Genomic DNA, 15,966 nt, shown 5'->3' with positions numbered 1-15,966 from the left:
CTGCAGTTAGAGCTTGCTCCAGTCAAAGCAGGACAATAAGGGCCTTCCAAACCCAACTGTGGTTCCAGAAGGGAAACCTATGGATTACAGGAGGATTTAATAATGCTGCCCCCTTAAGAAATCTTTTGATGTGAGGTGCTAAGCAATGCAACCCTTCCCTTCAGAACACAAAACACCATTCAAAGCTGCCACCTGACATTTGAGGGTACTAGTACTAAGGCCTTTCTTGAGTCTAGCCCACAAGAACTCAAGAATACCCAAGATGTCATTTCCCCCAAGGATTCGCCCTGCACCATGACAGGTCGGTTTTCCATGCAATGCCATATACTCTGTTGGTGGAAGCTTTATGGGAAGATAGGAGTGATGGGAAGATACCCCATCTGGTGAAGCTATTGCCACTCAACTGGTAGACTGTCAACCAAAAGAACTCTGGCTCTTGATGTACTAATTAAGTACATCACAATTAAGTATGTGATGTACTTAATTAGTACATCACATATTCCAAATCTAAGACCTAGCATGAAAACGGATTCTGGGGCTTACACCTGCATATAACCTAGTAATTTAAATGAATGATATCAGAGGTAGAAAATATTTCATCTGAATTTTTTTATTTGGAATAATCAAATAAAATATATACTAAATTAACATGCCCCAATAATATTATTTTGTATTTAGTTCTTTTCCAGCTTAAATAAAATTCAGTTTGCTGAAATCAAAAGCCACTTCAATTTGGATTAGTAATGGCATTCTGGAAAGGATACCCATGTGTCCTAATTCACAGATCACAGTCCTCAATTTGAAAGGCTGTCCAGTCCAAGTCTGGTTTAAAGATAAAGATCCCTAATAAGGGAAAGAAGCAGCCTTGAAGTTGCCCATTAACAGGACAACAGACTGAGCAGGCACATGGGTCAATGGTCAAAGTCTTTCCCACAATGGTGAGATATATTGTATTTTAATTTTAATTATAGTAATTGTTTTAAATTTGCATCAATACATATAAATTAGCACATGCCCACTTTATGCAAATCTGTCTTCTTCTGCCCTCTTTTTCGGTGATACTTTTTTTCTTCCTTTTTGGTAGCGATCCTGGAATGTGGAAAAAGGGAGGAAGAGAGCAATCCTGGATATGTGAACACACATCTAAATGCTGGGCACCTGGTTGTTCAGGCTGGCTTTGCATTCTGATAGTGCAATTTCAATTTTTTACATTCCCCTGATTTCAATGGGAGAGCTAAGCATATGTGTACATTGGTCCCTCTGAAATGAACAGGACCTAAAAGCAGGGCTGGACTTGCCATGAAGCAATTTGCTTTGGACATCAGATTACAGAATCATAGAATAGTAGGTTGGAAGGGGCCTATAACACCATCGAATCCAACCCCCTGCTCAGTGCAGGAATCTAAGTCAAAGCTATCTATGTGTTGTCTAAAAAAATAAGCACCAGTTGAGGACTGGTAGGGATGGCGATGGAAACATTATGTTTTACTTTGTGCAAACATTTCTATAGCCAGCAGTGTTAAACAGGGCTTAACTTTGGATCACAAATAGGTATCTGTGTGTGTGTGTGTGTGTGTGTGTGTGTGTGAGTGTGCGTGCGTGCATACCAATTCTGCACAAACATTTTTGGGTTTGTTGACATTTTCTGCAAATACACTTTGTAGTCCTTTATCATTTATTGTATGCAGAATGAGAACAAGACAAATAATGATACTCAAAATGTGTGCACAAGTAGGCACTTCACAATATCATTCAAATCCTAGACTTTATTAGGTCTTTTAAGAGATGCGAAACTATGATCCTCATCGGATCAGACCATATGATAAAATAAAACGATTACAGCTTGCAATTAAAAAGCCTACCTCTATGAACTAGTGCTTAATGACCATTTTTACATACACTTGGGTACTTCAGCATAGTATGGGTTGTCGCTGATTAAAATTGGTAAGCTGGTTTTAAAACCTTGGGTACTCATTAAAACAAATGACTGGGCAGGATTCCCAAAGGCCTGACTCACTTCCGAATCGTGTTGACCCACTTTGCTGTGATTATTTTCTTAAGTACCATTTGCAGCTGTTGATTAAATCTGAGCTACCTAATAGAACTACCAACTTTAAAGGGGAATGCTTGCTTCATAAGGTCACATGGCTGGAAAGGGACAAAGCTATTGGTTTAGTTGGGAAGTCAGAGAATTCCTGGCTCCAGCTGCCACAGGAGGCTAACTTGACCCATCTCTCCCAATGCCAGATGTACTCTCTCAGTACAAGACCAGATCGTCAGGGGAAAGAAAGAAAAATTACACATTGCTTCCTTCACAGGAAGACTATACAAAGAGTGAAATGAGGGGCTCTGGGGAAAGCAGGAGGTTGGGTAGAGGAAAGAGAATAGAGGCCAATGAGGATTATCTTGACCACAGGTCTCTTAAGAGGCCTAGGCAAGTCAGAAGTGCTATCCTGTTTCATTAGCTAAATCAGGGATAGGTGATAGTCACCAGCTCAGATAGCTTTAAAGGGGAATTAGACAATTCAAGGAGAATAGGCTATCAACGGCTTCTAGTCATAATGGCTATATGCTACCTCCAGGACCAGAGGCACCATACCTCCTACCAGTTGCAGGGGAAAAACAACAGGAGAGGGCTATGGCCCTCATGTCCTGCTTGTGAGCTTCTCAAAGGTATCTGGTTGGCCACTGTGAGAAACAAGATGCTGGATAGGCCTGATCCAGTAGGGCTCTTATGTTTTGATGATTGCCAACTTCTGCATTCGAGGGAAGGGGAGGGTACTCATTCTCCAGAGAGTAGTCATGAGACTGGAAGTATATTTTAATTTCATCCTTATGGAAGTGTGTGTGTGTGTATGCGTGCGTGCGCGCGCGCGCGCACGCACACACACACACACACACAGAGCTCTACAACAGTCCGTGCCACCTAGCTATAGAGCTTCATAACAACTGAGCACATGTCTTTAGGCATGACTGGTGCATTATATACACAGCTGAGAGATGTGCCATTAAATTAATTCTTCCACTCTTTCTTTATTTCTTTATTATGTTTATATATTTATATATTTATTTTTAATAAAAACATTTCTTGGCTGCCTTTCAGGGCAGACCCAAGGCAGCTTACAGCAATAAAATACATAAAATATACCATAAAATATAATCACAATCCCTATTTTGAGACTATAGAGGTTTTTCTCCCGACAATGATTGAATGTGCTGGGGCCCCTGGGGACAGATTAAAAAAAATACAGGCAAAATTCAGCCTTTGGCACACAGTTGGCCATTGCTGATCAAAATATCTATTAATAGTTAATTATTCCATTTTGATACATTCCAAATATCTTCTCCTACAGTTTGAGCTCTTGTACTGTCTTTTCTCTTCATCACATTTCCTACGAGTTTGATTCAATCATTAATAACTTTGGGCAAGATCCAGCCCTATTTGATTTCAGTTCTTAGCACATGCTTAAGTCTCCCATCAAAACCATGGGGAGTTTTAAAAGTGCTTATCTTTGACCGGGTCGTACCACTTGATTGTTAGAAAGTCCTTGCTGCACTTTTCCCTTTTAACGTGTGGCTAGATTAAACAACTGTAGTTGTTTTGGCTGTCTCTCCCCCCCCCCCCCCCGCCCAAAGGTTCACAGAACAGAATATCTTTTGCCCTTCAACTACCCAGCCCTTGGGGCATCTCCTTGGAACCAAGTTATGGTCAAGCTAATATTTATGGAAAGTTTTCTTAGATGGAGAATTTTACAGACACTTCTTGCTGGGTGGCACTGCTGTTGAAGAAAAGAATGAATGTCAGCTGGTCCTGGAGTGTTAATGAGTTTGCTAGTTCCAGCTATTTCTACATGAGTTGTTCCCTAGTCAGATGCCTGAGAGAAACAAAAAGGATTAAATTGATAAAGACAAGGCTTGCTTCCGTTTTGTAATTTTTGTAAATACGTTGAATGAAGGAAAGCTATAGTAATTAAATTATGAACCATTTGAGGTTTTGGGGGTATTAATGAACTGTCACAATATGTTGCTGACTATTAGCAGCATTAACACCTGTCAGTGCACATTCTGACAGTGGAACTCTCCTCTGATCTGGAATCAGTCTAACAGGCATTAAATCCTTAAATGCTCGGTAGCTTCAATACTAAAATCTTCTGGCTGACAAACCACCTATTGCCTCTAATGTTAAGTACCAAACTTCTCTCTCTTGCTGATGAGGAAAAAAGGAATATTAGTTCTTACTTCTTAAGAACTTACTTCTAGTAGACACTCTGGACAGTAGCCCTGAATATGGAGCATCTACCCATCCCCACTCACTCAACACAGATGCTCAAGTGAATGCCAAATAGCCTGTGGTTAAGCCCACCTCTTCCTGCCTTCCTAAATATAAAGATTTATGTATCACTAAACGTCTTACTAAAGAAACCAATGCTGGGTCTGTGACTTGATCATAACACATAATATAGGCCAGATCCTTACAGGGAATAATAAGTTTTAACAACTATGTACAACTGGCAGGGAGAACTTCCCAGAGTATTTTCCAGAATAGAAATATTACTTTCCAGGATGCTTTCTAGAACTAGGGATGGCGGAGAATTTCTCCACGAATCTCCAGGAGGCTGAATGCCAACGCATTCGGACCCCCGAAATTGGTGGTGAAATTCTCCGCCGGCCCCCCCCCCCGGGATGGGACTTACCTCGTGCGAATGTCCCTCTCGGTGGCGGGTCCCAGAGGCGGTTCGGCGGCGGTTCGGTGGTGGCGGCGGTCGGTCTTCTGACCGGCCACCGCCGCCGCCATTGCAAAATAAGAAAGGAAAGTAAAAAACAAAACAAAACACACCCATGATAGGCTACGTAACGATTTACGTAGCCTATCACGGCTAGATTTCCAAAGTCAGCCGTGATAGGCTACGTAAATCGTCACGTAGCCTATCATGGGTGACCTTGGGGAAAAAAAGAAGCGCGTACGCAAATGGTGGCACCCATGGGGCGCCGCCATTTGCGTTCCTTAGTTTGGCACGTCTAGTCTATGTAAAGATTTACATAGACTACGGCGAAAATAAGGGAACGCTTATTTTGCGTTGCAAAATATATTTGCGTTGCCCTTATTTTCGCAAATATATTTTGCAACGCAAAATAAGCGTTCCCTTACTTTCGCCGTAGTCTACGTAAATCTTTACGTAGACTAGACGTGCCAAACTAAGGAATGCAAATGGCGGCGCCCCATGGGCGCCGCCATTTGCGTACGTGCTTTTTTTTTTTTCCCCAAAGTCACCCATGATAGGCTATGTGACGATTTACGTAGCCTATCACGGCTGACTTTGGAAATCGAGCTGTGATAGGCTACGTAAATCGTTACGTAGCCTATCACGGGTGTGTGCGTGTTTTTTTTTTACTTACTTTTTTTTTCGCGGCCGGGTAGACGGGGCGCTCCTCCCCGGCCTGAATTTCGGCTGGGTGAGGGGGGGCACCTCCCCCCCTCGCCTGAACTTCGGGGGGAGAACCGAAGCACCTCCCCCCCACCGCGAAGCAAGCTGCGGGACCAGGTAAGTCCCTTTCGTCCATCCCTATCTAGAACAGAAATTCATGGGCAACAATCACCATTTTCTGGTAACTCTTCTGGGGATTACACTTGAAGACGTGGTATTTGGTATTAGTGCTCTGTAATGGGTAGACATGAGGTAAAAAACCTGATCCCAAATCCCTCGAAACACTTTGAGAGCAAAGGCTTATTCAGCCAAAAGATAAAGATGGGTTTTGTAGTAACTGCTGAACATGTGAACACTCAACCAAGTGGCTGGATTTACAGATCTCTTCACACAAAGACCTGGCCAACAGGAATGACCCCTTTTGCCATGTAGGCTTCAGTAGTGAGAGGTCATATAAACAGCCTGCTATGGTAAAGGTCCTACAATCTTGCTGCCATTTTTACAGCAGACAAAGGCTAGAACTCTTCCTCAACTCTGTAGTCCTATGTGATAGACTATAAGACCTCTACACATACCCATGGTTTGCCACACCACTGGGGCTGCACCAGCTTAGGATAAATGGTCAGGATAAAAATTGCCTGATCTCTGTAAAAGGAAGGATTCCTCTCAGGTAGGAAGTCAGGATCCAGGTTAAGGATGATCTTATCTAAAAAATGCATAAGTGGTAGTGTCTCCACTGACAGCAAAGGCAGAAACATCTGTGTGCTGACTAGGGATGAAGAGCCAGACTCTGGGGCAAACTTCAGGGGCTTTATAAAGGCAGTCGCAAAATAAGCAAACTTAACTTCTCCTATACCTGTATGCGAAGTAGTTCCGAATGCAGTTAAACACCAATCATAATGGAAAGTCAGGGGTGGAAGTGTTATACAGTTTCTTTTATGTCTTTTGAAAGGAGTAGCTACTAATTATGCTGACTTTGGGTATGAGAGAAACTAGCAGCGTAGGGAGGGGCACTGAAGACCAACCGATTTCTCATAGTGTCTGTGGTTCTTTGAACAGTGCTGACATACATTGTAGTGGAAGCAAGAACTGTCCTGTAGAGTGCTGATTCCTGCAAGATAGCTAGAGGAGGCAGGAAGTGGATTTGTTCAGACTGACAACATGCATTTATGGAAGGCCAGAGTTTTACCTAGTGCAAACAGCCTAAAGCCAGTTCCATGCGTAAATTCAGACTGACAGCCTATTTAAAGCATGGCTCTGTTCCAGCTGGAGGATTCCACTGAATAAACCGCAACACAGAGCTCCCTCTGTTAAGACAGAGAGTTGAGGAAATTTCAGGCTCGTGGGGATCCCAGCTACAATTTCTTTCCCCTTAACTGTTTATGCAGCCTGAAAACTTTGCTGTATTCTTTGGAAATAACAACACTTTAAATGTATACACTCATGCAGCTAGAAAAAAAACCTTTGCCACCTAGTTACCACGGTTCATAAAAATGTGAAGCTGGAGTGAACTCTCTCTTTTTGGCACATGATGCCATAAAGACATGACAATAAGATTCTTTTATTCATTCATTTTTAGACCACACCTTTTTGCACTAAGCACTCAAGAAGACTAACAATAATAATAATATACAAATAAAATATAAAGCAAATCTTTAAAAACAACAACCACAATTTAAAACATGAATAAATAAAAGCAAGAGCAGATAATGAAAAAAACAACAGCAGCCAAAGCAAATTAAAAAAAATCTGCAGCATCCAAAATTATGTGGGTGGTGAGCTCATAGGCTAGAAAATAAGAGATGAAGTCTTCATTGAATATGTTTCATCAGTGTGTAAAGAAAAGTGTAGGTAAAATTTAATACTAATATTGATCACATCTGCTTAAATGAAGGTAAATCCTTTACCCCTTTGGATGCTAACCTTGTGTTGCCCTGGCGTGATACTCAGTAACACACTTCCGGGACGGGGCGGGGGGGGGGGCTATTCCCCTGTAGGCCTGACATTGAAAAAACTGTAACAACAGGGATGAGAAGAGGAATTTTTACATCATTCTCCACCCACCCACCTCCCAGCAGTGCCAAAAGCCTTCTCTACCAAGAGCCAGACGAAAAGTATCTATTTTCAAGGAAGAGTGCAGATGAAATTGTAATTAACATTTTAGAATTAACATGCTTTAGGGTATTTATTTATTTATTACATTTTTATACTGTCCACTAGTTGAAGCTCTCTGGTCACTCCATTTTACTGTGTAAATTGCTTTGAGAACTTCTTGTTGAATGGAGGCATATAACTATTCCAAATAAGTAAAGCCAGTGTGGCATAGTGGCTAGACTGCTGGACTTGGAGTTGGGAGCTCTGGGTTCTAGTCCGCATTTGGCCATGGAAGCTCACTGGGTGACTTTGGGCCAGTCACAGACTCTCAGCCCAACCTACCTCACAGGGTTGTTGTGAGGATAAAATGAAGAGGCGGAGGAGGATTATGTACACCATCTTGGATTCCTTAAAGAGGAAAAAAGGTGGGATATAAATGTAATGAATGAACAAAAAAACAAAACATCTCATTTCTATTGTTGCTGCAGTTTTAACCCAATAATAAAACACACTAAAGAAGAAAAAGACATGCTAAGACATGTTAACAACTTCCTTTACAGCCCTGGTCAATTTTGAGGAGTAGATTGTGGACCAGGGTCCAGTACACATCCCAGAAGGGTCTGCTATCCAGTCCCATAGACTACATCCTATACATATACCCTCTTGCCATGGAGTAGACAACTTGAAGGCTCATTAGATCTCTCAAATACTATTGGGAGGACAGATATGGCCCTGCAGCCACCAGTTCCTGATTTATATTTTACTGCAATTACTGTTGTGCAATTAACCTACAATACTGCAGCTAGACATACACATGTTAAAGCAGCAGGACAAGTACACATGCAACCAAAGGAAGATCATGTGGCTTTTTATCCCAAGCTGAAACTGCTAAAGCAAAGTACCTGGATTCAAAGTGGTTTATCCCCACCAAATGCAGAATCCAAAATCTATTGGGTTGTGGCTTGGGGTGATAATATTTGAAATGTATGTATATTAGATTGAGCTTTTTCTTTGCAATGTTTGGATTAGAAAGTATAGGACCGAATGGTCTGTGAATGGCTTCCTTCTCACAGCCAGACTTCATGCTATTTGTTAATGCTAGACAATGTTAGCTGTCACATCATACTGTCACAACCTTGCTTCAAATGTCACATTAGCAAAGTCAGACAAGAACGGCTTTGTATTAGAACATTTTTTATGCTGACCTTTTGAACGACCAAAATGAGAGGAGAAGCTCCCCCCCCCCCAAGCTCTGCATAGGGAGTCTATATTTTTACAATGAGGCACGGCTTTTGGATTGCTCCTAAAATGCTCAATACTATATACTTACTTTAAAAAAAACAACACCACAACCCACACACATATACTACACAACAGAAAATAAAATTAAGCATCTTAGGCTGTAATCCTATACACACTTACCTGAGAATATGCCCACTAAATGCAATGGGGCTTACTTCTGAGTAGACACGCATACAGTTGCATTGTTAATGGTAGTAGGAGTACTACTCTGTTTACCAGAAATTGGAGAATTGTGTTTCAAGGCAGCGTGTTCTCAGTCAAAATTCTATTTCAAATCTGTATTTTAAATAATACAATCTATCTCCTACATGGTTTGCAAAGTTTATGTGGGAAGCATAAGAGCCATAACGTCTTGATACCATCCAGTATATCTGACTAGTAGGAAAGAGTCCGTATGATATAGCTGCTAACTCATTTGGGCAATCAATCTACTCGCTTGTATCGTCAGGTAAGTGCACTTGTGGAAATCCCAGTGGCAGCTTCCCTGAGTGAAGCATTCTGAGGAGGCACAAATCGTCACTCACAGAAGCTGCCCCTGTGACTTCCATAACTAACTATGCTTATCAGCCCTACATTGTGAGCAATTATTTCCCCAAATGAGCCTGCAGACAAAACGTCACAAATGAGCTCTCAATTTGCTAATAACAAATTATCTGAAAATTTATTGACCAATTCTGTAAGTGTCAGGGTTGGATCGGAGCCCAGAGAACCCCAAAGCAGTTCTGATTCTGAGGAAGAGTTAGAAACCATGGGACAGGAACCCGCGCGCGTTTCAGAGGAGCAGCCGGGGGAGAGCCCCTCCCTGCTCACATTCCTGAGAGTGATAGTGACCCTGGCAGGGAGAGGGCGGAGCAACAGCAGTTTCTGGACACTAGGCGCCGGCGCACCCTCAAGCACGAGATGGCGGGTGCCCTGATGCTCCACAGCAGTGCCTCGATGCCCCACGGGAAAGGGGTGGACTCTCTCCTCCTAGCTCATAAGTACAGCGGTTTCCCACTTTCCTCTTCAAACAGAGATCAACTGATTCCTAAGGTTAGAACCCCCGAGTAGGCAGCCCTCTTAAGTCTCACTCATAGGATCAAGCAATTAGCATCTGTAAGCGTCATTAGGTTGAATGGGAATAAAGCCTTGGAAAAGAGCCCTATTGTCTGTGTGTTGATTCTGGCTACCTGAGCATTTCAGAAGGCAACAGGGAGCGACCTCCTGACAGCAAGCTGTCAAATCATTTATCTTCGAATTTATATCACATTGTTTGTTCATTTGAACCTATTTCAACAAAACAACTTGACTGGACTCATAAATGTTAATGTGCCAATAGTGCATCTGTGATGGCACTTTATCTTTGATGTTGATTTTTTAGTTATGTAATGAATTGATAAGTATTGCATTCCTTGTAGTATATGCGCCTTGACTCTTTTTTATTGACATTAGTCTTTTGAGTCATTTATTGTCCTTTTTATGCTGCTTTGTTCCTTGGAAGCTTACAAGAGATTCTACAGTGCAAGGGCAACACTTCCTTAAACACCGTTTGCTCTGCAGTCAATCACTACAGACCTTCCTCCACAAGTGTAGAGTGTGTTTTGGGGCACAGTATCATTTCACACAGGACAAAAGAGAAACTCACCAGCCCCCAACAATGCCCTAATGTGAACTGTGTCTGTATCTAAGAAAAAAGCCCCAGAATCCTTTGCAACACAGGAGGTTCTATGACAGTCATGCAGGGGGCCTCAGCAGACAACACAACATGGAAAGAGATCCCGCAAGATAGATAGTTTGAAAGTCGCTGACCTAAAATGCAGGATACAATCCAGAGGAAGGTACGCATGCTGAAGTCCCACTGAAATCAGTGTACTGTACCTAACTATTGGCTTAAGTCCTACAGGTTTATTATAATGTACTAAAAGCAATATGTTGTACTTATGCCAGCATTTTGAAAGGCATGAACTAAAGTGAGCTTTGGTACATTAGCTACAATCCAACCCAGAAGTATGGACACTTAATTCAATTTATTTCAAGAGGCTAAGCTACTCCTAACTGCACTGGATTGTAGCCAACATGTAATGGTGGAAGAACACAGTGAAAATGAACTGTGTAAACTGAAAATTATTTCCTGCTTTCTGGCTTGTTAAAGAAAAAAGTAACACACTTTTGTGGGCTGGTGACTGCACAAGAAATCCTTGGAGGCATTTACTGTGGAGAAGAAATGAGAGATAAAAAAGATAAAATATCTAATAAGAGCAAGATGTATCATGTCTGTACATAGCACACTGAATAATTTGAATCAAACCAAGTTTTTCAAAATTGTTTCTAATTAACAACGTGGGCCCTTTTACTGACCTGCAAAATACTCCTAGGAGCACCTCAAGAGAGTGAAGAAGATAGAGCAATTAAAGTCTGGTTCATGCACGTTTCACACCTTCACAATTGCTGCATCAAGTGATGCCCTGCATGTGTGAGCAGGCTATTATAGATTTAACAGCACAAACCAAACTTTCATGTCATGTTAATCCCAATGCTTTTAAATGGAGTTGATTCACATATTAAATTGATAGTCAAATGCAGAGAACACAAGTTAGATTCATGCATGTGTGAAGCAGTCCTCAGTCTTTGCTACCTAATTATTTTTCATGCACAGAAATAGTGCTCAATTTCCTCCAGGCAGAATCCACATAAGACTCTTCCAAATCTTTTGGGTTTTAACTAGCACTAATCAAAGCCCATTCACAATATTTTCATACATCCTATCAAGTTGGCTGTAGGCCCAGAAGGAAAACTGGCTTGGAAAAAAATTTTTGAGAAAGAAACTGTTAGTGGTGTAAGAGGAGGAAGGAATGAACTTCTCATGCAGATTTTTAATATGGTGGATAGAGAAGCTAATACTAGTAGAGAAGCTAATCAAGCTCAAAACATTTCAAAAACACAAGCTATTTCACAAAGGCTAAACGGCATATAACACTGCAGTTGCATGTAATTTCACTGCAATAGCCATTTCTTTTGTTATCTGGTCTACTTCCAGTTGATCCTATTCTTTGTCTAGCGATAAGATGCCGCTGGTGGGAAACACCACAGGATATGGTGTGGCCTCCAACAACAGACTTGTGGCGCAGAGCAGGGGAGGCATAAGTACCCTTATAATATTCTGCTTACAGGTGTACTCTGGACCTACTTTTTTGCACTAGGCAAGATTCTGCTCATTCAGTAGTTGGTGATCTTGATATTAGAATGTTGTCATGGCTGGATCACTATCTGATCAAGGCATGGACTGATCTTCCTACCCATCTCCATAGGGGTGGTGGAACAGTTAGAATAACCTAAGGCTCCTGGAGACTTATGAACCAAATGGATTCCAAAACGTTCTGGGGAACTTTGCAGAAAATGTTGGTGGTAATTTTGTTGTGGACGTTATGGATGTGTGGATCAGAAGGTCGGCATAGGTTACTGATAGTATCTTCTTCCCCAGCTACATAGGAGCCCTCAACTATGGTTTCCCAGGAGCTGGGGGCTTGAGCACAACTGCTAGAAACCACAGCAATCTGTTTATTAAAAAGCAAGGTAAGCTCAAGGATTACACCAAGACTGTGTATCCACATCAATGGGATGACAATCACCCCACTGGGTTTTGGGATAGTTAACCTCTCCAGGGCACAAGGGGAAGAATCCAATGCGTTGTAACCTGACTTTCTGGAGCCAAGGCAAAACTTTCTGGAAACAAGTCAAACCTTTTATTGCAGTAATTACAGTAATTAGCTACAAGCCTTTACAGTCCCAATAAAGATCCATAGTTAAGAGATTGCAACATAGTTCTCTGATAAAAATCAGTTCATGAGCATCACAACAAAGGACCCAATCAGCTCTGGGTTTACCACACAGAATAAATCCAAAATAAGTTCACAGTTCCAGTGAAACCGATACACTTTCCAGGTTACTAAAGTGTTGCTTCCAGTAAAGTCTACTGCTGGTCGTATTGGTTTAAATACAGGGGAGTGGCTGCTAAAGATCACTATCAGACATTCAATCCTGGCAGGGAAACCTGGCTCTGGGGTGGTTGCTGCACCTCATCGGGTGCCTCTGCACCACCTTCTTTAGTCGACAATGCACCAAAGGAGACATCCCTGAAACTCGCTCTCCTGCAGAGACCTCCTCCTGCTGCCCTGTTCCCATGAAACACATCCTTGGTCGAGAAGCAGGAGCCTCTGTCAAGGTCAGGTGGAAGACAGGCCCTATCAGCATCCTGCGTCTCACCCTCCCCTGGCTAGTGGAAGGCCTACTAGTGGAAGGCCTAGTAGAACTGAATTCTCAGGCGTCTGGCCTTCCATGGCTGGGCCTGACTCTACAGCTTCCCTGTCTGACTCAGAATCAGTGTCACTGGCTATAGCTCCTGGGACTGGGCCAAAGACTCACACAGTGGGGTGCTTACTAACCAGCTAATTCTCTTAGGCCCCGCCAATTCCCTTGCACAAGCAGCCCCAACCGGTTGCACAGTGTGAAGCTGTAAACTACCCAGAGAGCCTCGGCTGTTGGGCAGTATATAAATTTAATTAATTAATTAATTGTCAATTTAGCACTTCCAAGGCGCTAAATGAGTTTGTTTCTGGAAGGAGGCAGGTCACGTGTTCCAGGGCTTCTTCTAGAAGCATTAAATCGCCCTTGCATAAGCAGCCCTTGCATAAGCCTTGCATAAACAGATCCACGAGTCTGTAACTACCAGGCTTGACTATTATAATGCACTTTAGATGTGGCTGCTTTTGAAGATGATTTGGAAGCTTCTCCAGTTAAATACCAAGAGACCCAATCATCTGCATTCTTTGTTCCTCCACTGGCAGCTGGGTGGTGGCATTCTGGACATAATTCAAGGTGCTGAGTTTCACCTATAAACCCCTACATAGCCTGGGGCCCCCATACCTAAGAGAATGTATTTCCCTATATCAGCCACCCTCAGCCATCATTTCCCTTTGTCAAACCAGATCTTGCTTTAGTTACCATATATCTGTGCAATAGGACTATTTGCAGCTAGAAGCAGATCCTTTACAGTTCTGACCTGAGGATGTGGAACAATCTCCTTTTAGAATTCAGGAACTGTGAACTCTTTGCTTGCTTTTTGGGAAGTGATCCATTTTTTTGTCTGGCCTTCGGGATTTCCCCCTACAGAAGGGGTAGGCAACACACAGACCCCCAGCCTCTTTTGTGGCCCATACCTTCACGTTTGGTGCCATACCACCAAATTTGCCACCAGAATTCTGTGTTGGTGCTGGCAAAAAAGCAGTGATTTCTATTTCAGACAAGGTGTGTGGGGGGGGGGCACACACTTTGTTTTAAAGCAAAATCACGTTCCAGAAGAGCATTTTGCTTCCCACATTTCTATTATTTAGTTAGTTAGTTGGTTTCTATACCGCCCAATAGCCGAAGCTCTCTGGGCAGTTCACAAAAATTAAAACCAAGGAGCACACAATAAAACAATATGAAATATATAAAACATTAAAACCACATGCTTTGTTTTAAAGAGAAATGGCTGCTTTTTTGCCCTGCTGTGCCACTGAATTTTGGTGGCAAATTCAGTGGTGCGGCAGTGGTGGGACGGTTGTGGCCCCCAATGGATTTGCGGGGGAGGAACTGGTCCCCAGACCCTCACCCCTGTGGCACACCCCTACCTTAGAGGGATGCCTTTGAGTGGCTGTGTGTATGGTTTTATATATATTAATGTGGTTTTAATATTTATCCTGTTCTGTTGTGTTCAAAACATGCTGGGAAAGTGACATACCCATTTTTAAAATAAATAAATACACTTTTGTTTAATAGTTGTAAGTGGTCTTACACTTTCTTCCATATCTCAACCTATACTGAGGTTTTGGCAAAATCCAAACATAATGAACTGAACTGATTAATGTATCAACTGAAAGATAGATGTGTACGGCTGCAATCTTAAACCCATTTACCTGGAAATAAGTCCCATTGACCTCAATGGTACTTACTTCTGAGTAAACATGCATAGGTGTGTGCTGTAAGTCAACTAAAGATTATTTAATCAATTGACAGCTCCAATTATTTGATAATGGGTTTAAAAAAACCCTTCAATATTAAATCGTGTATACTACCTTTCAAACATGCAGTGAGAATATAACAAAAAGGGTAAGTCAGAAATCCAAATTCTTTAAATTGCTTCTTTCAAGCAACACTGCTCAGCAAGAAAGACATTAAAAAGTTGTCTGATCGAGTATGGAGTATGATAACCCTCTCTGCGAAGAAAGGATTAAACTGTATATTTGTTTTTTTCTGAGTGCACTCCATTCCTGGAATTATCCCAAGCCATTGTAGTGCTACAATTCCTCATCAATACACAGGTTTGATTAAGTTTCATAATATATTTTCTTATCTTTTTTTTTTTTTTTTAAAGAAAGTTAAAAAAAAACTTATTAGAAAAACTGTTCTAAATTTGTAAGTTCTAAATCTGTCTCCCTTTTCAGGAAGATAAGAGATTAGCACATGGTATTTTATTCTTTATAACAGTTCTTCAATATACTTCTCCAATTCTATATGTTAGATCACATGTATGATTCCATCTATATTTTTAAACAAAGAGCTAAAACGAAGAGTTTCAAGCAAATGCATTTTCCCCCACCAACAAAACGAAAGCCCATTATTTCTGGGCATTCTGCCATATTTTATCACCACATATTCAGTTAATTTCCTTTCAAGCTACTGTAAAATGTGAAGCAGCTATTAGGGCGAATGCATCTCTAGTCCACATACTTGGGCTGCCATTTACAACATCAACAACTACAACAACAACAACAACAATAATAATAATATCGATGTAAGGGAATAAATGAATATTCATCACCTACCTTGGAACTGTGTAAATTTGATGGTCCCCATCCTCTCTCCATTTCTGAACATAACTTGGCCCTAAACAAAGTAAATAGATACCTTATAATAAGGTTTATGAAGCTGCAGTTTACTGTAAATGAGATTAACTATCTACTATGGACTTTTCTAATGGATTAAAAATATACTTGGAAATACCTGGAAATCAGAGACTTCAATAAACTAAGTGAGTTACAGTTACACAACTTATTTTATAACATAACCTCATAGTTGTTCTGTGTAAGGCAGCGCTAGAGCAAATATGTGATGGATAATCCATGTT

The 15,966-nt window shown here is 41.5% G+C and overlaps 1 protein-coding gene across 1 annotated transcript in view; it reads right to left on the bottom strand.

Moving 5' to 3' along the window:
- Positions 1 to 15,966, bottom strand: part of GABBR2 (gamma-aminobutyric acid type B receptor subunit 2) — a 447,064-nt gene that overhangs the window by 223,106 nt on the left and 207,992 nt on the right. Inside the window, exon 8 of the mRNA XM_084850624.1 lies at positions 15,665 to 15,725. Coding sequence (XP_084706750.1) covers positions 15,665 to 15,725 — 61 coding nt within the window. The remainder of the gene's footprint in view (positions 1 to 15,664; positions 15,726 to 15,966) is intronic.

Source organism: Heloderma suspectum, chromosome 4 (genome assembly GCF_057233095.1).
Source record: "Heloderma suspectum isolate Gila_16-S chromosome 4, 16-S_ref, whole genome shotgun sequence".
Classification (NCBI taxonomy): Eukaryota; Metazoa; Chordata; class Lepidosauria; order Squamata; family Helodermatidae; genus Heloderma; species Heloderma suspectum.
This window is presented reverse-complemented; position numbering and strand designations above follow the sequence as displayed.